This window comes from Pogoniulus pusillus, chromosome Z (genome assembly GCF_015220805.1).
Source record: "Pogoniulus pusillus isolate bPogPus1 chromosome Z, bPogPus1.pri, whole genome shotgun sequence".
Taxonomy (NCBI): Eukaryota; Metazoa; Chordata; class Aves; order Piciformes; family Lybiidae; genus Pogoniulus; species Pogoniulus pusillus.
In genome coordinates, this window is record NC_087309.1 from 55,505,816 (window position 1) to 55,532,758 (window position 26,943).

The 26,943-nt window shown below is 45.1% G+C and overlaps 1 protein-coding gene across 1 annotated transcript; it reads left to right on the forward strand.

The window, feature by feature from the left end:
* Positions 1-4,673: 4,673 nt before the first annotated feature.
* CDC37L1 (cell division cycle 37 like 1, HSP90 cochaperone) lies at positions 4,674-25,992 on the forward strand. The gene is made up of 7 exons (XM_064140257.1): positions 4,674-4,840; positions 6,263-6,544; positions 10,760-10,850; positions 12,065-12,180; positions 12,487-12,609; positions 14,842-14,997; positions 25,198-25,992. Exons 1-7 carry the CDS (start codon positions 4,736-4,738, stop codon positions 25,297-25,299), a joined length of 975 nt encoding a protein of 324 aa, XP_063996327.1. The 5' UTR covers positions 4,674-4,735; the 3' UTR covers positions 25,300-25,992.
* Positions 25,993-26,943: the final 951 nt, after the last annotated feature.

The following is a 26,943-nucleotide window of genomic DNA, read 5'->3' on the forward strand; positions in this document are numbered from 1 at the left end:
AGAACATAAATATAGATAAAGGAGTCTCTCTCTGGACTTTGGGCTGAACTTTTCTCTTTCACTTGCTTCCTGATTAATCCATCTGCTGCCTAATGGCCCTGGCCAACCCTCCAAACTACCTTGAGCATAACACGGAGTCTGGGATAAGGTAGAGGGCTGGGGAAAAGGTGGAGGGGTGGTTAAGAGCCCCTCCTGGGGACTCAGGTTTCTGGGAGGGCTGTTGTGTTTCTGTATTACTTTTAAACTTGTATATTTCTGTATCTATTGTACATATCTGCTTGTATATTGTGCTAAGCTTTAAATATAAAGCTTCATTCAACTTTCCAGAGCTACTGAGTCTAGTCTGGGTGATTTTACAGGGGGGAAGGGGGTGCAGGTAACACCCAAACCATCACAAATACCTACTGAAAAGAATTCTCCTATTCTTTGTTAGGCTGCTGCTAAGTAAAATCAAAGTTAACTAATACCATGTACCCGTGTTTGTGTACTTTTAGGATACCATTTACATTTTTTAAGCTATGCAATACTCTGGGGGAAAAACAAACAAAAAACCACTTTAAAGCTGGAATTGCTTACTTGTCCCTGTCTGTATCAACTTCAGAATGGTTTGTTCTTCATAGGAAAAAACGACCATGTTTACAGTAGGATACATACAATTCTGTGAACTGTACAACCAAAAGTACAATTAGGGAACCTGTGTTTGGAAAACACTTGAATTCTTGACAGGCCAAGGTCAACTGTATAAGCTTGGAAAAGGCCAAGTGCCAGGTCCTGCACATGGGTCACAAGACCCCTGTGTAGTGCTACAGGCTTGGAGGACAGTGGCTGGAAATCTGCTTGGCAGAAAAGGACCCTGGGGGTGCTGGTTGACAGCCAGCTACCATAAGCCAGCAGTATGCTCAGGTGGCAAAGGAGGCCAACAGCATCCTGGCCTGTACCAGTGTGCTGGAATTGGCTCAGCTGGAGTTAATTCTGCTCAGAGCATCTTTCTAGTGCAGTGTTTTGCAGCACCACAGCTAAGTGTTGATAATACACCAGTGTTTTGGATACTACTGAACTGATCACCTGGACTATGCTTTTCCAATGCTCTCCTGCCCCAAGAATAGGCTGAGTGGCAGGCAAGATCTTGGAAGGGGACACAGCCAAGCCAGCTGATGCAAACTGACCAAAAACAGCAGCTCAGATATATAAAGTGATAGAAGGAAGTATTGGGATGCTCCTTGATGGCGTCTGTCATCTGGAGCAACTGCTATGTGTATTGAAGCCCTGCCTTCTGGGAGTGACCCAACATTGTCTGCTGATGGGAAGTAAAGAATAACATCTTTGTTTGGTTTTGCTTCTGCCTGTGGCCTTTGCTTTTGCCTTGCATCGTATTAAATTGCTTCATTGTCTCTATCTTGATGTATTGACCTTTTGTTATATTTTTCCCCTCTCCTCTGTCCATCTAAGCAGAGTGATAGAATGACTTTGGTGGGCATTTGGCCCCCAGCCAGAGTCAAACCACCACAATCAGGAATTGTGTGGCCAGCAGAAGTAGGGAAGGGATTGTGTCCCTGTACATGGCACTGGTTTGGCCACACCTCCAGGACTCTCACTACAAGAAAGACATTGAGGTGCTGGAGCATGTCCAGAGAACAGCAATGAAACTGGTGATGAGTGTGGAGAATGAGTCCTCTGAGGATAGGCTGAGGCAACTGAGATTATTTAGTCTGGAAAAACGAAGGCTGAGGGGAGACTTCATCGCTCCCTAGAACTACCAAAAATGAGGTGAGATAGACATTTGGCAATGATCCCCTACTGGATTCCTCTGTGGAAGCAGCCTTCTGATGCTGCAGGCAATATCCAATAGTGTATGTCCACGCAGCAGGATCCCAAGGTGAGTGGCAGAGCTTCCAAACTCAGAAATATTTTGAGCACTTCTTCCACGAGTGGGATGATCATGGAATGATGCTGCCTTCACAGCTGCAGGGGAGAGCCAAAACTGCTAGATTCCCCCAGTCTGGGAGGCAGCCGGGAAGTTGGCTGCTGATATGATCCAAGAGTGGCTGGTCTGGATGCCTCTGGTAGCTCTCTCAAAGGATCCAAGGGCTTGTCAAGCCTGCAAATTTGCACAGAAGGGTGCAAAAGTAGGGAGAACCATCCAAAAGCAGGGACGGGGTAAAAACCGAGAGACATGCAAAATGGTAGGAGCCATCCAAAAGTGGGGATGGTCCAGCCATGGCAGGAACCTGTCCTGTCAGGCACTCTATCAGGAGCTCTTTCAAGATGGGGAACTCTCAAGGCAGGACCTCTCACATGGTGGGAACCTTGAAAAAAAATGTATTCACATGAGACTCCTTAGTCTAGCCTTACACACATGCACCAGTCTAAATCTGCAGGATTCTATCTCAGATGGGATCAAATAGGCCCTTTGCTTTAATATATACAGATAATCTCAAAAGGGTGCCAGATTAAGGTCTACCACTGGGAGTTCTCTCATTTAGTATTTTGGATATTTTTATTCTCTCATGTAACAAGGACTGACTTCATAGATCTTAGCATTATACCCAAGAGAAACTTCTGATATCTACAAGGAAATAAATGAATTAACACAATCATTTTTTATTATGTTTGATGAGAAGACCTCATTTGCACAACAATTATCTGCTTAATTAAATAAATGTCACGTAACAAAAATCCCTCCACATCTAATGCAATCCTGTGGTTGCACATTCTTTCTAGATTTTATGCACGTTATCCCAAAGCACTAATCAGAGCTTCCTGTTTGGAGCAAGAGCTCCACAATGGGAAATTGTGGCTATGATGGGGATATGTTCTAATCTTCATGGGGGTATTGTCACTGCAAAAGTATGTCCTCATTTTACATTAGGTTCCATCTCTAAGAACCAATCTTCTAAAACAGCACCCAGCTGCCCAGGCTCTTAGAAGTCAAGATGCATTCACATACACACAGAAATATTAAAAACACAATGTATGTATATACATATGCACATATACATACACATACAGTATGTATACATGGGCACACCTGTTCATATATATGTACCTCAGGGTCACAGAATAAGCAAAGTGACAAGTTTCTAGTGCCCCATTTCTTGAGCTGCTCTACCACACAACCTGCCTGGGGTGACACCTGCTTCTGCTCCCCCCCACCCTCTGTATCACCCCACAGACTCAGCTCTGCTTGAAGCCTCACTGCCGCATTGACTTATGGAAAATGATACTCAGAGGTGATCTCACTGCTGTCTACAACTACTCGAACAGAGGGTGCAGCCAGGTGGGGGTTGGTCTCTTCTGCCAGGCAGTCAGCAACAGAACAAGGTGACAGAGTCTCAAGTTGTGCCAGGGGAGGTATAGGCTGGATGTTAGGAGGAAATTCTTCACAGAGGGAGTGATCTGCCATTGGAATGGGCTGCCCAGGGAGGTGGTGGAGGCACCATCCCTGAAGGTGTTCAGAAAAAGACTGGATGAGACAGTTAGTGCCATGGTCTAGTTGATTGGACAGTGCTGGGTGATAGGTTGGACTGGATGTTCTTGGAGGTCTCTTCCAACCTGGATGACTCTATGATACCTCACAACACTCAGTTGAGTGTTGTAAGGCAAGGCACGTTTATTTGGCACTGGGTGACAGGGGAGACCGCTCCTCCAAAACCCTGCACACCTGTACCTTATTCAGGTAAGGTAATTATGCTACGAAATCATACATATTCAGTACATGGGTAGGGTTAATACAATTAGTTCTAGGAATAGGTGATTACAATCAGATCCTGGGACCCATTTCCGTGATGTCCCGTCTCTTCACGCATGCTCACTGCCACCCGGTGGTGATCTTTTGGAGTCTTTTTGATGAAGGCTTGTCCCCCAGTCTGCCCTCTTTACCTTTTGTCTACCTGGCACCAGTTGCGGGTCACATTCTTGCCCAAAGTTTCTGATGTTGTTGTCTTTGAATACAGTATTCTTCTCCACGGGAGCGTTTCTAGGCCCTCTCACGCTTAAACCACCTGTCTTTGTATATACCTGATCAGTGATGCCGTATCCAGTTAATGATTATCGAGGTTGCTACATTCTGTATTTTCTATCTCCTTTTCCCATATCGTTGCCGACCTGCAGCAGCGATCACTCCGAGCGGTAGCCGGGCCGGTGGGCCGCGGCGGCAGGACAGCGCGGCCGTCCGACCCCCGTTGCCACAGCGACCGCAAGGCCCCCAGCAGCGGAGGTATCTCTCACGGCAACGGCTAGCACCGGAGGGCTGCAATCGCGGGCGCAGTCGCTTGGGTTTTTTGTTGTTGTTGGGTTTGTTTTTAATACAGCTCTTATATATATACACACAGCTGCGCAATCCGTCAGCGCCCCACTGTGCCCTCCAGCGAGGCAGACGGCTCCCCGCCGGCCCGGAAGAGCCCTGACGCAACGGTACTTGCAGCATCGACATGCCGGAGCGCCTCGGCGCTGCCACTCAGACGCGGCCCGCGGGCTCTGGAGGCGGCTGCACTCGGTGGGTAGAGCGATGCCCGCGCACGGCGGCGGGGCCGGCGCTCCCCTGACGCTGCGCGCCCCGCGGGGAGGGCCTCGCGCGCCCGCCCCCGCCCCTCGCCGGCGCTCGTGCGCAGGCCCCGCCCGCCGCTGCCGCCGGGGGGAGCGCGCGGCCCGCTCCTGTTGCCGGAAGTGGCGCCTGCCTCACTTCCGGCGAGGTGTGCAAGCGTCGCGGGCGGCCGGCGGGGGCTCGGCGTTGGGGATGGCGCTGTGGCTCCCGGCCTCACGGAACGGCGGCTCTCCGGAGGAGGAGGATGACGAGCGGGAGCAGGCTCCCACTTGCCCTCGACGCTTGCCAGCAGATCAGGTACTTCTGTGCCCCCCCTACCTCCTGCCGTCCTGGCAGCCCCGCGCCGCTTCTCGTCCTTTGAGGCGCATTTTCCCCGCCGCGGCCGGCGCGGAGCGGAGCAGGTCGGTGCTGCTGCGGGTACCTCGGCTGCCCCGCGGCCGCAGCCCGACCTCGCTGCGCGCACAGGGCCTCGAGTCACCGCGGATGCCGGCGCGTCTAGGGGCGGGAGAGTGCGGAGGTGTCTGCGTCCCTCCGGGGCCGTTCCGCCGCCCTGAAACACGCCAGAAGGAGCAAATGCTCTGCCGCCGTTGAAGGGGGGCTGGGTGGGGTCTGGTGTCCGCCTCCACCCGTGAGTAGCAATTCTAGGTTAGACAAGTGGTGGAGGGAGCTGAGTTGAAGTTACCCCGGCATACTTATGTTTTGAAGGCAAATGGATTTGTGGACAGTGTGTTGCTCTGTTGCCTTAGGCAAGTCGACATTTTATAAATGCACTGTGAGGAATGATATGGAATCTTGGAAGAAAGTGCCATTATATTGGCCTTCCAAACAGTGACGTTTTCGTTTTGTTAATAACCCCACAAATACTGCCATTCCCAAAGTTGGCACGGGTATACCTGCCTGCATTCAAATTTCTTCCCGGTAAATCTTTCACAACTTGTTTTGCTCTTCATGTCTGTCAGCCAGAGGTTATCGGCACCACAGATTTCTCCTGGCACTGGAAGGCTAACTAATGCGTTTGGATGGTTTTCCCCCACTCTTGCTGGGGAAGCATGGCAATATGCTTTAAAGCATAATTTCATAAGTTACTGAATTTGACAGCACACACCTGGAAGTAATATAAGCATTGCTGCTTGGGGAGGTCACTTTTCTCTTCCAGCTGTAAGTGGTGACCTCAGCAGATGTCACCAAAAGGAGCTTATGCTTGTGCTGGGCCTCAGCTGCTTCATAACTTAAATTCCACTTCCACTGTCAGTTCAAGGGAAGATGTTAGACATCTGTTAGGTACTAATCCATATTGGAATGCAGGCGGCAGCAATTACTTTGCTATTGTGATCTGACATCACAGGATTGATACTTTTTTCTTGGAAGAATGTATTCAGAATATTCTCACATTTGGCTGTTGCTAACTTTGCAGGTCAGAGATAGCCAGAGGGCTTTCAGCTGTGCCAGAATTATTTTTACAGTCTGGAGACTATTAGTGATAACGCAGTATTATCCGTGATTTTGCAAATGCATTTGACAAAGTTAAGACAAATTGAATTAGAAATCTTTGTAAAAAACATCTAGCTGCACCATACCACGCTTCATCGTGCCTGCCAATATAATTCTGCATATCTGTGATGCCTTCTGGGTGCATTGTCTTTGGGATTTATGCGTGTCCATGCCTTTACAAACTAAGCTGACAATTTTGTCTCAATAAATGTCTCATTTTCCACACAGACATACAGCCAAGGGATTGAATTAGCCTGCCAAAAAGAAAGAGAGTTTGTGAAGCACTCTGTAGAATGCACATGGAACCTAGCAGAAGCCCAGCAAAAACTTGGTAGCTTAGCACTGCATAATTCAGAATCCTGCGATCAGGAATTAGCTCAAGCAAAGACTGAAGCTGCAGAATTGAGATGGAGAGAGGAAGAGTGGAGAAGAAAAGAAGAAGCACTAAACCAGAGCGAAAGACAGAATCTATGGAACACAGACCCTGTTAGTAAGGAGGTTTTCAATAAGGTATGACTCATATCACTGTGCATGAGAGCAAGTCTTAACCTCTTTTTTTCCTTCCACTTGAGTGTCTTTTGTGTGCAGCAGAGCACAAAACCACAGTATGTGTGAAATGAAATGAATTACAATTTTTTTCTTACTTTTAATCATGAAAGGACACAAACTACACTCATATTACAAATTTGGAGTTATTTCTCTACTGGAAGTGCAAATCAGAACTTGCTTGGGTCATTTAAATACTGGATACGAACCAGCAACGTACAATTGCAGTCCAGGACAAAAACAAAGCATAACAAAACAAAGCGTAGTCAGCAAGGTCAAGTGGCAATTATGGAACCTTGGTGGGATGAATCTTATGACTATAGTGTGGCTATCTTTAGCTACGAGCTGTTTAGAAGGGACAGGAGAGGAAGAACAAGTAGAGGTGTTGCTCTCTATGTAAAAAGGTGGCTAGAGTTGGAAGAGTTGTTACTGAAGAATGGCCATGAGCAGGTTGAAAGCCGGGTAGGTATCAGCGATTTGGACAAAAGAGGTAGCCTTGTGGGGGGAAGGTACTACAGGCCACCCGACCAGGCAGAGCCTGTTGTTGCTTTCTTACTCCAGCGAGAGGAGACATCACAATCACAGGCTCTTATTCTTCTAGAGGATTTTAACCACTCTGACTTAGAACCATAGAATCAGTCAGAGTTGGAAGGGACCACAAGGATCATCTAGTTCCAACCTCCCTGCCATGGGCAGGGACACCCCATGCTAGATCAGGCTGTCTACATCTGTTGGAAAAGTAGCACTGCTAGGTGTAGGCCGTCCAGGAGGCTCCTAGAATACCTAGTTGACAGCTGCTGAAGAGAAGAAATTAATAGCCTTACACAAGGCAATGCATTGTTGAACCTGCTGGTCGCAAATGCAAGTAAAGTCAATAGGGATATCAAAGTTGAAGTCGGCCTGGTCTGCAACATAATGCACCACTGATGTTCACTGTCCTGAGGGATATGAAGCCCATGGGAAGCATAGTTAGGACTCCAAATTTTAGGAAAGCAAGCTTCCAGCTCTTCCAGAATTTAGTATATAGGACCCCTTGGGAAACACCCCTCTGGAACAAGGGAGTGGAGGACAGTTGGCACATCCTTAAGGATGCTTTCCGTGGAGCACAAGAGATCTCAACTCCCACATGTAAGAAATCGGGCAAGGAAGACAAGAGACCACCATGGATGAGCTGTGGCCTGCTGGTTACTGTAAAAGGCAAGTTGGGACGACACGGGGAATGGGAGAAGGGACAGGCATCCTGGGAAGAGTATAAGGATATTACCCGGTTGTGTAGTAACAAGGTCAGGAAGGCCAGGGCACAGGTGGAACTGAACTTGGCAACAGATGTAGGGAAAAACAACAAAGGCTTCTACAGGTACATAACCCAGGAAAGGAAGGTTAAAGAGAGCAACCCACCCTAATGAGCAACAGTGGGGAACTTGTATCAACAGACAAGGAGAAGGCTGAGATTCTCAGCAGCTACTTTGCCTCAGTCTTCACTGGCAACCCCCTTGCTCATGGCTCTTGTATTGATAGCCTACAAGATGGAGACCAGAGAGAAAGTCCCTCCCACTGTCAGTGAAAACAAGGTGTGTGACTGTCTGAGGAACCTGAGTGTGTACAAGTTCATGGGACCTGATGAAGTGCATCCCAGAGTCCTGAGGGAATTAGCTGATGTAGTTACCAAGCCACTCTCTGTGACATTTGAAGTGTCCTGACAGTTAGGTGCAGTCCCTGGGGACTGGAAGAAAGGAGGCATTACCTCCATTTTTAAAAAGGGTAGAAAGGAGGATCCTGGAAACTACAGACCTGTCAGCCTCACCTCCGTGCCTGGGAACGTCATGGAACAGATCCTCCTAGATGCCATGCTAAGGCACATGGCGGACAGGGATCTGATTCAAGACAGCTTTACGAGGGCCAAATCCTGCCTGAGCAGTGTAGTGGCTTTCTATGATAGTGACTGTGTTACTGAATAAAGGACACCCTATGGATGTGATCTATCTGGACTTCTGTAAGGCCTTTGGCTTGGTCCCCCTCAACACCCAACTTGCCAAGTTGCAGATACAAGGATTTGATGGGTAGATTTCTCTGTGGATAAGGAGTTGGCTGAATAGTCACATCCAGAGGGTGGTGCTCAATGGCTTGAAATCCAGATGGAGAGCAGTGACAAGTGGTGTCCCTCAGAGGTCTGTACTGGGATCTGTGCTGTTTATTATTTTTATCAACTACATAGGCAGTGGGATTGAGTGCACCATCAGCAAGTATGCAGATGACATCAAGCTGAGTGGTGCTGTCTGTACACCAAAGGGACCTGGTCAAGCTGGAGAGGTGGGCCTGGGTGAACCCCAGGAGGTTCAACAAGAGCAAGTGCAGGCTTCTGCATCTGGGCTAGAACAGTCCTCACTATCAATACAGACTGGGGATGGAGGTGATAGAAAGAGCCCTGTGGAAAGGGGCTTGGGGATTCTGATGGACAAGAAGCTGGACGTGAGCAGACAGTGTGAGCTTACAGCTCACAAGGCCAGTCACATCCTGGACTGCACCAAAAGATGTGTTGCCAGAAGATCCAGAGAGGTGATTCTTCCACTTCACTCTGCTCTAGTGAGACCTTATCTGGAGTAGTGCATCCAGGTCTGAAGTCCTCAATGTAGGAAGTACATGGACCTGATGAATTAGGTCCAGAAGAGTGCCATGAAAATTATCGGGGTGGAGCATCTCTGCTACAAAGACAGGCTGAGGGAGCTGGGGTTGTTCAGCCTGAAAAATAGGACAGAGACCTAATAGCAGCCTTCCAGTACCTGAAGGGAGCCTACAAGAAGGCTGGAGAGAGACTCTTTACAAAGGCCTAGGCTGAAAGGACAAGAGGCAATGACTTCAAACTAGAGAAGAGCAAATTTGGATGTAAGGAACAGGTTCTTTGCTATGAGGATGGTGGAACACTGGAACAGGTTGTCTAGCGAGATGGTTGGGGCCTCATTCCTGGGGATATTCAAAGTGAGGATTGACAGGGCTCTGGGCAACCTGGTCTAGCTGAGGACACCCCTGCTGACTGCAATAGGGGGCTGGACTAGATGACCTTCAGAGGCCAAATCCAACTCAGACCATTCTATTATTTTACCTCTCTACTTTGCTCTGGCAAGACACAAACTGGGGTACTGTGTCCAGCTTGAGTCCACAGCCTAGAAAAGACATGAACCTGTTGGGGTGGGTCCAGAGGAGGGCCACAGAAGTGATCAGAGGGCTGGGACACCACTCCTGTAAGGAACAGCTGAGAGCTAGGGTTGTTCAGCATGTAGAAAAGAGGGTGCTGAAGAGCCCTTATTGACTGTATTGTGACCTTTCTATAATTAAAGGGGGACTTACAAGAAAGATGGAGGGTTTTTTTTTTATACTGTGTTTTATCACTGCTTGTAGTGATTGGACACGGAATAATGGTTTTAAACTGAAAGGTTACATTTAGATTGAATATAAGGATTTTTTTTTTTTAATGATGGAAGTGGTGAAACAGTGTAACAAATTGCCCAAAGAATTTGGGAATGCCCCATCCCTGGCAGCAGTAGAGGTCAGGTTGAATGTAGCTCTGAGCAACCTGATGTGCTGCTCAAAGATGTCCCTATTCTTGGCAGAAAGGGGCAGAACTAAATGTTCTTTAAATGACCCTTCCAACTCAAACCACTCTATCATTCTGTGTAGAGCAAGTATTGCCAAATGTGCCAAGCAATACTTTCATCACTTGAAGAGTGTTCATTTACTGTGCCAAACTCTTAAAATGTGAAATTGTTAGTTTGCTTCTAATACTGACTACTGTAACACAGGTTATTTAGCAGAAATCTTTCTTTCTCAGCCAGATCTCAACTTTGGTTTCACAACTTAATTTAGACACCTAGTGTCTCCTATTTTCATCGATTTAACTGCACTCAGGCTGTAATGTACGTGATTCTCACTTGTTAACAGTAAAGTACATTACTACTGAAGGAAAGAAGTTTCTCTGAGTTCTTTGTTTAGTAGACTATAGAGAGACTTCCCAACTTTGTTATCATGTATTAGACTTCTTGAAGAAAACCATGTCACGTGTATATATACATGGCTCTAAAATGAGAATGTAGCCCTTTAAATTGTAACAAATGTAATACCTTTCTGTGATGCATACAAGTATGTCTTGAGTTTCTGTGACAATGCCATTTTCCTCTTCCTTAGAGTTTTATTAATCAAAAAAGAAAAGAAATAGAAGATGAAAATATGTCTGAACCACTTATGCAAAAACATGAGCAAAAGATTAGACACTTTGGTGAGTGTGCTTTTTCCAGCATTATTCAGACTTGTACACCATTCGTGTATGGTTGCTCCTTACTTTACAGAATGAATGGTAACAAATTAAAGACCTTGCTAACAGACTGTTCAGCTCTATTTTATAAGGACAGACAATGTCAAAACAAGGTGTAAACTGTAGAAGCTTAGTTCCTGTAAGCAGCAAGTCCTTACTTCTTTAATTAAAAATTAATACTCAAATGAGTTTAAGACCTAAAAACTGAAGTTCTGTCAAATTCCTTTGCTGTTCAGAGGGAAAAGACAGGGACATTCATAGAAATGGAAGTTCTATGTGTAGAATTGCATGGAATTTATCCATAGCCATCTCCTTTTAATAAGTGTTTTTCTGGTGGCTGTTAAGCTGCAAGAGTAATGACTGATTAAGTGCCTGAGTGTGTGCATGTAGTTATTCTTAAAATTATATTTAATTATGCACTAGGTGTCACTTGAGCTCTGTCATAATTGTTTAACCCAGTTAAACACAAAGCAGATCTTGTAAAGTAATCCATAGTTTTGATGTGTCTCTGAGGTGCATTCTGTTGTAAATTATGGGCTGTGGCATACTATAGCCATATTTGGAATTTAGAACAATCAAGAACAGCACTGAGATGACAAAATACGATTCTTGGGTCAAACTGATTTTTTTACTAAGCTATTTGGCTTCTAAGGATCTTAACTATTTTAAATAAGGGGTTTCTAGTCCTGTTAGTGAGCTTTGCAAGCACAAAGTTGAGTCACAGCACTCTTGGAGTATGTGAACAGCAGCAATAGACAGAGGTTTTCTCACATACCTGAATTGGTAAGTGTTATGATGGTGGAATCAGAGGACTTCACTGCTGTGCATTTCAGCAGAAAAAGAAAAAGGAGGCTTTATTGCAAGCTTTTTAACTAAGAGTTGGGCAAAATAACTTTTGTCTAAACTAATGCACTAAAATGCATTACAATACGGGTAATTGTGACTGTTAAAATCTACTTTTAGAATCTTTGAAGTCTGATTATGCCCTTTGGTAATACTCTTTTTGTGTTGGTTAGATATATAAATAAACTCACCAAATTTAACTGCATGATGTCATTCTAAAGTTGGTGAATTGCAAAGGTGTTATTATATATACTGGTATATCAGTGCAAGTAATTTTCTTATTGCATTAAATAATTCATCCATTTCGCATATCTGAACTATGTTTCTCTTAATAGGTATGCTGAGCAGATGGGATGATAGTCAAAGATTTTTGTCTGATCACCCATATCTTGTGTGTGAAGAAACATCTAAATATCTCACATTGTGGTGTTTTCATCTAGAAAGTGAACAGGTATGAAGAAGCTGTAAATTGTTTGAAAGCATACAGTTTGCCGCTTGCACTATAGAAAAGCTAGCAACTTGATCAGTTGTTGTGACTGTGCTTTCCATCATCTCTGCTTCGTTGAAGAAAAACTCTGTAGTGCACTACTGCATGAGTATAGCTACAGCTAATGATCAGTCCACTTGTGTCCCTGTGCATCAGTTCTTGCCTGTTTAGGAACTAGAACAAAGGGAAATTATGTTGAATTTCAGAAATACAATCACAGGAACTGTCTTTAAATCATAACTTTAACTTTTTTTTCTTCCCCCGCCCCAGAAAACAGCTCTGATGGAGCAAGTAGCACACCAAGCAGTTGTAATGCAGTTTATTATAGAAATTGCCAGAAACTGCAACGTTGATCCAAGAGGCTGTTTCCGTCTCTTCTTCCAGAAAGCCAAAGTAAGTTGACTTCACAGGAACATTCAGGTTGGAAAAGACCCTCGGGATCACTAAGTCAAAATGATAACTCTACAAGGTTCACCCCTAAACCATATCCCCAAGCACCACATCCGAGTGACCTTTAAACACCTCCCTGGGCAGCCCATTCCAATGCCTGACCACTGTTTCTCGTGGAAAAAAAAAATGTAATGTCCAGTCTAAACCTACCCAGTTGCAGCTTGAGGCTGTTCCCTCTTGTTCTGTCACTAATTACTTGTGAGAAAAGACCAGCACCAATCTTTCCACAGTGCCCTTACAAGTAGCTGTAGACAGCAATGAAGGCTCCCCTCAGCCTTCTCTTTTTCAAACTAAACAGCCCCAGCTCCTTCAGTTGCTCCTTGTAAGATATGTCCTCCAGACCCTTCACCAGCTTCATTGCTCTCTGCACTTGCTCCAGCACCTCTACATCGCTCTTGTATTGAGCTCCCCAAAACTGAACACAGGACTCGAAGTGTGGCCTCGCCAGACTTGGGTACAAGGAGACAATCTCCACCCTACCCCTGCTGGACACAGCCAGGATGTCATTGGCTTTCTTGGCCACTTGGGCACACTGCTAACTCATATTGAGTTGCTTGTTGTTTACAACCCCCAGGTCCCTTGCTGCCAGGCGACTTTCAAGCCACACTTCCCCAAGTCTGCAGAGTTGCTTGGGCTTGTTGTGATTGAAGTGCAGGACCTGGTATTTGTCCTTCTTGAAGCTCATCCCATTAATGTTGGGGCATGGATCCAATCTGTCCAAGTCCTTCTGTAGAGCCTCCCTACCCTCTTGAAGATCAACACTGCCACCCAACTCATTGGCATCTGCAAACTTACACACTGTCTTCATCATAGTCATTAATAAAGATGTTAAGCAGAAGTGGTCCCAGAACTGATCCTTGGGGGACACCACTTGTGACCAGCCACCAGCTGGATTTAACTTCATTGACCACCACTTTTTGAGCCAGTTTGCCCTGCCAGTGCTTTATCCAGCAGAGCTGTGCTCATGCAAGCCATGAGCAGACAGTTTGTCCATGAGGATTCTGTGTGGAACAGTGTCAGAGGCTTTTCCAAAGTCTAGGTAGACAATATCCACCGCCTTTCCATCATCCAGTCGCCAGGTCATCTTGTCCTAGGAGATCAGATTTGTCAGGCAGGACCTGCCCTTCATGAACTTATGCTGACTGAGCCTAATGACCTGTGTGCTCTCTGTATGGCATGTATTAGCGCTCAAGATGACCTGCTCCATGACCTTCCTTGTTAACAAAGTCAGACTGACAGGTTTCCCAGATCTTCCCTTCTTTTTTTCTTGTAGGTAGGTGTTATATTTGCTATCCTCCAGTCCATTAGGTACATTTGCTATCCTCCAGTCCATTAGGTAATGATGGGAGAAACTCTCGATGTGTTACAAAGGATTTCTGTTTTAGAGGTTTATTCTTAACCATTAGAGACAAAATACTCTATTGGCTAAGGCTTATAGGAGAATGTTTCATTAGCAGTTCTTTTCTAGACAAAATATGTTGGTGTCATTCCAATTCTGAAAAGGAAAGTTTAGTGAATTTTGCTTGTCTCAAAGGGAAAGCAGGATACAGCAGGGAGACAACAGAGGCGTTACAGAGGACTAGTAACTAACAGCAGCAAATACCAGTTTAAGGACTGATTTTGGCTAATTACATCATTGTGTTCACAGTGTACCCATGTATTGTCACAACATTCCATTTAACCTGTGATTCACCATGGGGGGCCAAAATAGCATCCTTTTTGATTGCTGAAATACAGCAAGCCAGAGCTCTGAAGGAGAAATGGAGGAAGGCTGAAACTGTGTTTGCAGACTGTATTCAGTTATTAAAGATTGATGATTTTCAATACTGCCTAAAAGGAATTCAGTTAAAGTGCAAGTCAGCTTGTGTTTACCATTGACCAGAGTGCTACAACAAGCAGCTGTTCTTCAAAGCATAGTGTCTTCCCAGATGAAATAAGAGACTGAAATAAGACATCCATAGATAAATGAATTACTTTATTTCTGTGTACAGAATACTACAAATTGCCTTTAAAAAATCCACATGTGATTTAATTTTAAAGGGAATAACATTATTCTTGAGTTGTTATTCTCCAAAGGAAACGTGTTACTGCGTGGGTTTTCTTCAGCACTCTGTATACTTACAATGCAAAAGTAAATCCTACTGAAATGCAGATATTTTATTTTTCTCTTTGCAGACAGGAGAGGACTATTTTGAGGCTTTTAAAAATGAGCTGGAAGCATTCAAGACAAGAGTGAGAATCTGGTCACAATCACAGGGCTTTCAAACTATGTTACTACGTGATCTCAGTGTCAATCCTGGCCTTGTAGGAGAGCTGACTTCTTCTTTACAGGTGGGTTTGTTATTTCTAGGAATTAAAGTAGGATTAGATCATGTCTTAAACTGTACCTGTGTGAAACGTGAAGAGGATTATTCACAGAACTACTAATACTTGGGATGTATCTTGCAGTATTATCAGTGTGCAAGGCATATACAGGTTTTCTTTTCACTGGTTAGATTTTGAAAGGTGTCAGCTTCAGGTTAAAATAATTTGTTAGTTTAGTGCCTTTGCATTTCCACGCTCAAAATAAACACTGCGTCATAAAACTGGTCAGAAGCTAGAATTGTATTCATAGTGTACCACATCTAGTGAAATGACTTTTCAGTGTAAAATGACAAATCCTTTTCATGGCATCATTCAAGCAAGTCAAGCCTAAGAGAAGTTGTCCAGCTTGATGAAAGAAAACTCAGGGTACTTAGGGGTCTTTTTGTACAGTTCTAGCAATGGCCACATTCTGGAATGAAGATGCAACCATGAAGATTGTAAAAAATGCAGTGTTAGGCAGTGAGTCACAACTGAAACTATCTCCTTTAAATAACTGAAGTACCTCACAAATAAGATACTGCAGCTGAATTTTAAGTAATTGTGTAATCAGTTGTTAGAAATACTGAGAATAAAAAGCTGTGCCATCAAACTTAAAGAATTCCTGACATCATGAGATGATATTGATTGATAAATTTCTCAGAGCTTGTTTTCTTAATATTGCAAAGTTTGTCGTATTTTACAATGGACAACATGAAGTGTTCTGTTAAAATATCTGTAAAATATCTGTTTTTCTCACTCCCATTGATGTGGTCTCAGGCCTAGCCACAGCTGAGCTCCACATGACGGCTTGCACAGTTGACCACCACCCCTTCTTCTCCAGTAGAATGGGAAAGAGAAATGGGGAGCAAAATGCAGAATTGTTCAAGTTGAGATAACAAGTTTAACAGAACAATACAAAGAATGAAGGAACAAGTGGATTAAAAACAGCAGTAAAGAAGTAAAATATTAACAAATAGTGATACAGAATGCAACACCCTCACCTAATGCCCAGACCTGTACCCAAGGGAGAACCACTGCTAACACCTTTCCTCTCTTTCATAGCCTACATATTTAAGGTGTGGAATACCTCACTGGCTGCCACTGCTGCTGTCCAGGGCATGATCAGTCTCAGCTTCTTTTTAAGGAAAGTAACCCTGTCTTAGCCAAACCCAGAATATTATCTGCCCCTTGTTCTGTGACATTTACTTCATGCCAAGCAGAGGTATTTAACAGTTAACATTGCACTATTTAATTCAGTGACTGTTATTAACCAAAATTAAATTGCCTTGCAACACACAGCAGACTTCTGCAACCTCTCCTACATCATTTGCTAGCTGTACCCAGGCCCCTGGACAAAAGCAATCCCATGGATGGGTTTGGCTTTGCCTGAAACCAGACTAACCTGGAGAATCTTCCCTAATACATTCTTCATGTGCAATATGAGGATGTTATCCCCATCTGCAGTACATTGGAGTTTTAACTGGGCAGTGCCAGCTCAAATGGCAGGTCCTCTGGTGGCTTGTTCTAAATGCTTGTTTCAATTTTTCAGGTTCCATCCCACTTTGCTTTCATTGTTGTCTTTTGCAGTCTGTTGCACTCTGTCTGTAGAGTGGTGCATGACAGGGGATGTGATACACCCATTCAGTGCCATGCATTTCAGCTCAGCTGTCTATGAGGCTGTTTCAGAAACAAGTCTCATTGGCTGACTCAGTTAGCTCAGGTGCTGTGTCACCTGAAGATTTGATTTTCAAGGTCCAGAATGATGTTTCAGGCAGTGGCATGGGATGGGTTTTCAGCTATTTAGTAGTAGATTCCACCATAGTGAGAACATGATAATTTGCCTTGACATGTTTGTGGGAGTATGATGAAGATCCTGTACTCAACACTGGTCAGGCCACACCTTGAGTACTGTGTCCAGTTCTGGGCTCCTCAATTTAGGAGAGATGTTGAGGTGCTGGAACATGTCCACAGAAGGGCAACAACGCTGGTGAAAGGCCTGGAACACAAACCCTGTGAGGAGAGGCTGAGGGAGATGGGATTGTTTAGCCTGGAGAAGAGGAGGCTCAGGGGTGACCTCACTGCTGTCTACAACTACCTGAAGGGAGGTGGTAGCCAGGTGGGGGTTGGCCTCTTCTCCCAGGCAACCAGCAATAGAACAAGGGGACACAGTCTCAAGTTGTGCCGGGGTAGGTCTAGGCTGGATGTTAGGAGGAAGTTGTTGGCAGAGAGAGTGATTGGCATTGGAATGGGCTGCCCAGGGAGGTGGTGGAGTCACTGTCCTTGGAGGTGGTCAAGAAAAGACTGGATGAGGTTAATGCTATGGTCTGGATAGGGCTGGGTGCTAGGTTGGACTGGATGATCTTGGAGGTCTCTTCGAACCTGGTTGATTCTGTGATTCTATTCTAAGGTAATCTGCCAGACCTCTGTGTTTTTATATTTAAATCATCCCACATACCACAGGGGCTTAACCATTTAGACTGTATGGCGGGTTGGGAAATTCACACACACACAATAAAATTTACCAGACTCGCTCAGAGGATTTGGAAGTGAGTTAAAGCTGTATTTTACAGCAAAGCTAAGCCAAATTTACAGACATATTTACAAAACATGTATCTACATGTATTCAAAATTGTATACAATTATTTACAGTTTAGAAATAATACAGAAATGAAATCCTCACCCCTAAGACAAAGAAAAGCCCAGAAGGGGCCAATGCCACCCTCTCTCTCCCCCCAGAGAGAAAACCAGCAAAATCTTATGTGTTATCAGTAAAAAGGTTAGTACATGATATGGAGGAGTCAGAAAGGAGTAAAGGAGCAGCAAACAGGCCCAGTGCACAAAAGCCAAGAGAGTAGCATTGTTTATATGTTGCCATTTTATCCCTCTTAGCAAACCAGTAAACCATACAGACTTTATTATTGCTATTCTTTTACAACCAATGCCATAATTTATTTACTTTCTGCTCTGAACTTTCAGGAAAGTCTTTATTCCTCTTATTGGAATATCCCAATAAGCCTCAAACTACCATAGGCTGCTTATTTGCAGCATATGTTTTACATTCATGGATAACCTGTGCAACAGTGTCCACAGTCAAGTCCACCCCTCAATCTCAGGTCCATAGAATCATAGAATCAACCAGGTTGGAAGAGACCTCCAAGATCATTCAGTCAAACCTATCCCCCAGCCCTATCCAGTCAACTAGACCATGGCACTAAGTGCCTCATCCAGGCTTTTCTTGAAGACCTCCAGGCACGGTGGCTCCACCACCTCCCTGGGCAGCCCATTCCAATGCCAATCACTCTCTCTGTGAAGAACTTCCTCCTAACATCCAGCCTATACTTTCCCCAGCACAACTTGAGACTGTGTCCCCTTGTTCCATTGCTGGTTGCCTGGGAGAAGTGTCTCTTCCTTGATGACTCAAGGTGTCATGGGCCCCCTGAGCTGTGAATCATTCACCTTCTTTCCAGTCCGAATCCACCTGCACACCACTTACTCCATGTGGCATTAGTTGCATGGTGGGTAGAGGAGGCCATCTCCTTGAATATCTAGCCCAGCACTGGCAGCTCTGCTTCAGTACCAACCATTTCTGTGGCAGGTTGAATTCCCTATGCTGCCAATATCTCTTTTTCACTTGGAGTAAAGTTGGCCTCAGATCCTTTGTATGCCCAACTTCAAAATCCTAAGTGCTGGCTTTGGGTATCCCTGGGTGCTCTGTGACAGAGGCTTGAGATAGGGCCATTCTTTCCAGCTCCACTGTAGAGCATGTTTTTCATACCATGTCCTGCCCAGACCAACCCGAGGGCTACTGCATGCACTCTCTCCTGTTTATTTTGTTTGAAGGCCTATCCCTGCTCAGGGTCCTGTTGAAATTGTTCTGGGTCATTTGGTAGAGAGGCCTCACAATTAGGCTGTGATCTGGGATATGCATCCTCCAGAAACCCACAGCACCCAAAAGAAAACAGGTTTGCCTTTTTTATTGGTGGGCACAGACATAGCTGCTGTCTTGTTAATCACATCTGTTGGGATCTGATGATGCCCATCTGTTACAGATGAGGAGGAATAAGGTGAGAAATTAGTGTGTGTTTGTTTGTTTGTCTGGCTCCAGCTTCCTCATAATGCGATGCAAAGGTTATAATGGTTCGGTAGTTCAGTTGAGGGTTATCTTCACAACAGGAATTGTTTGAGAACAGCATTTGGAAAAGATAGATCCAAAAGTAGCAGATACACAGCAGGAAATAACTTCCTAGGCACTTAGGAATATATCACATCAACACTGTTTGCAGAATAGAATAGAATAGAATAGAATAGAATAGAATAGAATAGAATAGAATAGAATAGAATAGAATAGAATAGAATAGAATAGAATAGAATAGAATAGAATAGAATAGAATAGAATAGAATAGAATAGAATAGGTTGGAAGAGACCTCCAAGATCATCCAGTCCAACCTAGCACCCAGCCCTACCCAGTCAACTAGACCATGGCACCAAGTGCCTCATCCAGTCTTTTCTTGAAGACCTCCAGGGATGGTGACTCCACCACCTCCCTGGGCAGCCCATTCCAATGCCAATCACTCTCTCTGGCAAGAACTTCCTCCTAACATCCAGCCTAAACTTCCCCCGGCACAACTTGAGACTGTGTCCCCTTGTTCTATTGCTGGTTGCCTGGGAGAAGAGGCCAACCCCCACCTGGCCACAACCTCCTTTCAGATAGTTGTATCCAGCAATGAGGTCACCCCTGAGCCTCCTCTTCTCCAGGCTAAACACCCTGAGCTCCCTCAGCCTCTCCTCATAGGGTGGGAATTACTCTTTTTGTCCCTTTTCATTGGAGAATCCTCCTGAACTGCTACAGCTTCTAACCCATGTGTGTGGTAGGGGAAGACCCAAAGGCAAGAGCTCTCTTGCTCCACAACCGACCCATTTTAATAACAAGCCAAGTCTAATTTTTGTCACACGTCACCAGGAGAGCATGTCCAAAGACCAGGCAAAAGAAGTGGGCATCAGGAACAGATAAGCATCTGTCCTTTCTCCAGACTTGTTCCCATCATGGGGTCTGTATGCCCTGTGGCTTGGAGGAAGGACTCATGTGAGTCCACTGACCCACAGCCCTGGGTCGGGTAAGATGTCTCTCTCTGTCTCCCTCAATCCCAACTTCTCCACTTCCCCCCATCATGTCTTTGTAGAATAGTGTGGTGCTTTGGGTGTACTTCCACACTATCTTCATGTTTTATCCCTGAAAGGGTATTCTGTGAATCTGTGAATCAGTAAAATTAGTCCCCTGACCTTACTTTGTTTGATTGCAAAACCATCTTTCATGAGGATCTGGACTATTTTCTTCCCTTTCTCAAGAATTTCTTCTCTGCTTTCCCATACAACAATGTCATCAATGTATTGAAAGTGTTACAGAGCTCTAGCTTTTCCAGTACAGTCTGGACCAGCCCATGACAAATTGTGGGGCTGTGTTTCCCCAAGACAGTCAGTTCCAAGTTGTGATGGTTTGGGTGTTCCCTGCCCCCCCCACACTTTAGAAATCACCCAGGCTGGACTCAGCCAGCTCTGGAAATATGAATGAAGCTTATATTTACAGCTGGCACAATACACAAGCAGATATTTACAGTATATACAGCTATACACAGAAATATACAAGGTAAAAGGTAATACAGAAACACAACAGCCCTCCCAGAAACCTGAGTCCCCAGGAGGGGCTCTCAACCACCCCTGCACCTTCCCCCTGCCCCTCTCAACCTTACCCCAGTCCCAAAGAAGAATGGAGGTTCAGCCAAGAGGTTAAGAAGCAAAGGTGGGTGGAGGGTGTGTTAGAGATGCAGCTCAGCCGGCAGCCCAAGCGAGAGTGAGAGAAAAAGTGGCGAGAGTGTTATCTAATGTTTTCATTTCTTCTTCCCAAACTCCTCAGCAAGACTCTGAGGGAAGTAGACATCACCACTGTTTTCCTTTCACAGCCTGTAATCTAGTTCTTCTCACCAAAACATTCTAGCTAACTTCTAACTAGCACACAAGTGCCCTGGATACAAACTGTGATCTGCACTTCAGTGCTATAGGAGTAGAGGAGAACACATTAGTCAGTTGTGGTGTGCCACTTGGCTGCCCTTGGCTTGAATTGGTATTGAAGCTCTAGCATGTCTGGCATGGCAGCACTCCTCACTGGTGTAACTTCCTTGAGGTCATGGCAGTGTACTGTCAGTCTCCATTCTCCGCTAGACTTTTGCACTGGACATGACATATTGGTCTGCTGAAGGGTGAGCAGGTTTTGCTTTATCACCCCTTGGCTATCTAACCGATGAAATCAGTTTATGGATGGGAATCAGAATCTCGGTTGATGTGATGTTACTGCTGATGCACTGTTGTGGTAGCACCCTCGTCAAGCCCATCACAGAGGGGGTGCAAGATGTGCAACCATATATTTCCCTCCATGTCCAAAGCAGCTTACCAAAGGCCTACCAGTATGCTCTTGGCTTCCTGTCTTCTGAGGCAGTCTGTGCCAAATACCTATGAGGCCCCTGGACCAGTTGATGTTTTGGGTGTTACCCACCCCCACACTCTTATGAAATCACCCAGGCTACAATCAGCCAAGCTGGAAATTAAGAATGAAGCTTTATATTTACAGCTTAGCACAATATAAAAGCAGATATTTACAATATATACAGCTGTATACAGAAATATACAAGGTAAAAAGTAATGCAGAAACACAATACCCCTCCCAGAAACCAGGGTCCCCAGGAGGGGCTCCCAACCTTCCACCTCCTTTCCACCCCTCTACCTTATCCCAGACTTTGCCTTATGTTCAAGGTGAGTTTGAAGGATTGGCCAGCAGGGTTAGAAGCAGAAGGATTGATTAACACATACAGCAGGTTAAGGCCAAGAATGTAGGCAGCCAGAGACATAGAGGAACTGTGTTATCTATGTTCTTGTTTTTGTACATCTCAGCAAGCCTAAGAGTGAAGTAGACATCACCATTGCTTCCTTTTCACAGCCTATAACCTAATTTTTTTCACTAAAATATCCCAGCTAGGCTCAAACAAGCACAACCAGTCACAGTGGTATGTTTGTTCCACTCTTTCCCAGTTAGATTTACTTCAGCTTCCCAGCACACTCAGGTATTGCGTCTGTGGACCCACACTATGAAGGATGACCGGCTGACTGATACAAAGAGTGTGTATAACAAAATTGTTTTGACAGGCTTTGGTCAGATGTCTCATTTTCTCAACCCTTTGTGGCCCACACTGGGTTCTAAAAGAGCCTGTTGTAGTTTTAAGCCAAGTAGTAACTGAGCCGCTCTTGTCAGACAGCTGACCTCTCGCTCCAGTCCCTCTCCTTATGTAGTGGGTATGATGTCAGTGTGGTATGGAATACCCCACTGGATGGTTCAGCTAGCTGTCCTGGGTATGGCTCCTCCCAAATTCTTCTGGTATCGTAGAATCATAGAATCAACCAGGTTGGAAGAGACCTCCAAGATCATCCACTCCAACCTAGCACCCAGCCCTAGCCAGTCAACTAGACCATGGCACTAAGTGCCTCATCCAGGCTTTTCTTGAACACCTTCAGGGATGGCATCTCCACCACCTCCCTGGGCATTACCCATTCCAATGCCAATCACTCTCTCTGGAAGAACTTCCTCCTAACATCCAGCCTATACTTCCCCCGGCACAACTTGAGACTGTGTCCCCTTGTTCTGTTGCTGGTTGCCTGGGAGAAGAGTCCAGCCCCCTACTGGCCACAATCTCCCTTCAGGTAGTTGTAGACAGCAATGAGGTCACCCCTGAGCCTCCTCTTCTCCAGGCTAAACAACTCCAGCTCCCTCAGCCTCTCCTCATAGGGTTTGTGTTCCTGGCCCCTCACCAGCTTTGTTGCCCTTCTCTGGACATGTTCCAGCACCTCAACATCTCTCTTGAATTGAGGGGCCCAGAACTGAACACAGCACTCAAGGTGTGGCCTGACCAGTGCTGAGTACAGGGGGAGAATAACCTCCCTCGTCCTACTGGCCACACTGTTCCTGATGCAGGCCAGGATGCCATTGGCTCTCTTGGCCACCTGGGCACACTGCTGGCTCATCTTCAGCCTACTATCCACCAGTACCCCCAGGTCCCTTTCCTCCTGGCTGCTCTCCAGCCACTCTGTCCCCAGCCTGTAGCACTGCTTGGGGTTGTTGTGGCCGAAGTGCAGAACCCTGCACTTGGCCCTGTTAAATCTCATCCCATTGGCCTCTGCCCACCTATCCTGTCTGTCCAGGTCCCTCTGCAGGGCTCTCCTACCCTCCAACAGATCAACACCTGCTCCTAGCTTGGTGTCATCTGCAAACTTACTGATGCTGGACTCAATCCCCTCGTCCAGATCATCAATAAAGATATTGAACAAGACTGGGCCCAGCACTGACCCCTGGGGAACACCACTAGTGACAGCTGCCAACTGGATGTGGCACCATTCACCACCACTCTCTGGGCTCTGCCATCCAGCCAGTTATTGACCCAGCACAGAGTGAATATGTCCAAGCCATGAGCTGCCAGCTTGGCTAGGAGCTTCTTGTGGCAGACAGTGTCAACCTTGTCCTAGCTGAATCCAGGACACTCCACCTTTATTTTGCTGGAAAGCTGGGGATACAAAAACTAGTAGTTACAGTGATTGAGGTGCAGGGTTGGAGGAGGCAGGAAATGGGGCAAGGTCCTGCCTTACTCTTCATCAGCCAACTCCCAGTGGTTTGATACGTGAGATCCCTTCTTGACAGCCTAGCCTGGAGGTCCAAAATGTCAAATACACACTACTGCATTATGCCAAAGTCTGTGGATTTCTGGGTTTGTATTTGATTTAGGATGGCAGGGCCCAAAGAGTTGTGGTAAACAGAGTGAAGTCCAGCTGGCAGCCAGTCACAAGAGGTGTCCCCAAGGCTCAGTTTTTGGGACAGTTATGTTTTATATCTATATCAGTTATTTGGATGAGGAGATTGAGGGCAACATCAGCAAGTTTGCAGATGACATTAAATTGAGCAGGAGTGTTGATCTGCTCAAGGGTAGGAAGGCTGGACTGGTTAAACTGGTGAACTAAAGCCAGTGGCTTAACAGAGGTTTAACAGGACCAAGTGCACTTTGGTCACAGCAACCCCAAGTGGTGCTACAGGCTTAAGTAAGAGTGGCTCAAAAGAAGTCTGGTGGAGAAGGATCTGGGGTTGCTGGAGGACAGATAGCTGAACATGTGCCAGTGGTGTGCTTTGGTGGCCAAGGGGGCCAATGGCATGCTAGACTGTATCAAGAACATTGTGCCCAGCAGGAATAGAGAAATGATTGTGCCTCTGTACTCAGCCCTGGTGAGGCCACAGCTCAAGTACTGTGTTCACTTCAGGGCAACACAGTATAAGGACAACATTGAAGTCCCAGAGTATGTCCAGAGAAAAAAGGCTGGTGCAGGGTTTGGAGGTCATGTTGTATGAGGATGGAGATGGTTGTTTTTTTGTAGTCTGGAAAAGAGAAGGCTAAGAGGAAATCTTAATTGTTCTTTAAAAATGCCAGAAAGGAGGTTGTAGTGAGGCTGTTGTTGGTCTCTTCTCCCAGGTAACTAGCAATAAGAGAAGAAGAAATGGGATTAAGTTGTGCCAGAGAAGGTTTAGGCTGGATATTAGGAAAAAATTCTTTTCTGAAAGAGTGATGAGGTATTGGAACAGTCTGCCCAGGGAGGTGGTGGAATTGCCATGCCTGGAGGTGTTCAAGAAGAGTGTAGGTGGGGCACTTCAGGATATAGTTCAGTAGTCACAGTAGTTGGGTTACAGTTGGACTTGATGATCTCAAAGGTCTTTTCCAACTTTATTCTGTTTTTTTTTCTTATTCTGGGTTGTGGGTTTTTTTCCCCCACTCATGTGCAGCATCTTTTCCATCCCCATCTCATATGTTTTGGCTTCATGGCTGAGTGAGAGGCAGGAGGTAAAAGCAGCCAGGCCCTCCCACAGTGCTGGGCTTGGGGACTGGCAGTGGGCAACCCTCTGATTTCATCCTTCCCTTAGCTTTCCTGATCCCCTTGGGAAGGAAATGACATCCCTAGAGATGGGAGCAGAGAGGTTTGGGGAGAAATAATGACCATGCTTCTCCCGAGAAGGGCTGATCCTTGAGGTCCCTTCCAGCCTGGCGTTCAGTGATTCAGTGATAGATAAAAGTATGGAAAATGAAGCTGCTGTTTTTCTCTTGCAGAACACGAGTGATCTACAAGGCTCCATAAGCACAGATGCCTGCAGTTTAAACTCCATCATACAAAGAGATGAAGAAGAATCCAAAATGATGGACACAGTATAGTACTTTTAAGACTGAGGCCAAGTACTTTCTTTTTTTTTTTTTTTTTTTGCTGTTTTGTTTTTGGGGTTTTTTTGTCCTTCAAAGAAACAAACATGGCTATTTTCTTGACACTTATTTTTCTGGGTACTGCACTTTATTTTTGGTGTCAGATTTTTGTTGGTTTTGTTGTTTGGTTTATTGGGGTGGGGGGGAAGGGATTTTGAAGGGTGAGTAATTAAGAAAAACTTTTAATATTGTTTGAAAATGTGCTGCTAGGTTTTTGGTTGTCCTTGAAGAGCAGGGTTCTCAATATTGCCGAATGTGAAACTGGATGTGTTTTCTGCTACTAACCTTGCCTTTAATGATTTTAGAAATTAAAAGTATGAAAAAAAAAAATCTGCACAAATACTATGTTTACAAGAAGCAGTAGATTCTTGGTAGAATCTGCTATTGTCTTACTACAGATGTGGACATGTTTTCTTCTATGAGTGTTGGAGATCACGACTGTATTGATGCTACCTTGCTGATATTATAAGCTCAAATTTGGTTATCACTAATAGCAATAAATCAGTATCTGGTATCAGTATTTCAGATCTGAATGGATTCGATTAAAATACTGGCTTTCTACCTCTACTGAAGGGGATTTAAATGTTAAATTGTGCTTTCATTAAACGTATCTTGGTTTTGTCCTAAAATGTGAGCAGTATTTGTCTACATGCGAGTGATTGTGTGATTTGTCAGAGTCTGGCTCTCCATGTTTGTGAGGCCAAGTCTCATTACAGGAAGAAATTTGATGGAGGGGATGGGAGGAACTCAAAGTGTAAAGGCTGGGCTAAGACTTCAGTTAAAAAAAAAAAGAGTTTCAATACCATTCATATAGAATAAGATGTCATGAAGGGTGTGAAAAATATTTCATGTGCTACTAAGTAAAGTGGGTTTCTGACATTGCCAACTCAAAGTGTAAAATCAATAAAATCTTCCTATTTGATCTGGAAATCCAAATCATGTTTCTAGACAAGGCCTTTCACAGAACCTCTGCAGTCCACATTTCCAACTTGCTGCTAACAACAGTTCTACATAAAAAAATGTTTACAGCAGATTGAAGACTACCATGAAGAAAAATTCTATCTCAAATTATTGGTATGCACTATAGCAGTTGTTCGGCAGACAGAAGATAAAGGAGAGAGAGCAGCTCTGTCCCAGGTTGCAAACTGGATATAACTAGCTTCAGTAGTAGTTTGTATGAATCTGACAGATACTCCAGAGAGGCTAAGTAAACACTGCCTTCTCTTTAATATTTACCTAATTAATAAAGGAAACTAAGGGAAACTACTAAGTTAAAGTTTTTTAACTGAACATTATGTACAAGGATTAGAAGGGTGATGTAGCACAGTGACCTGCAGTTGCTACCATTAGCAGCATCGCTACATCAGTCTAGAAACCTGTGATGAAGCAGGTCCAGAGAAGGGCCATGAAAATGATCAGGGAGTTGGAGGAGTTCTGCTAAAAAGACAGGCTGAGGGATCTGGGGTTATTCAGCTTGGACAGGAGGAGGCTCCTGGGAGACCTCATAGCAGCCTTCCTGAAGGGGGTCTACAAGAAGGCTGGAGAGAAACTATTTGCAAAGACCTGTAGTGACATGATAAGGAGCAAATCCTGCCTGAC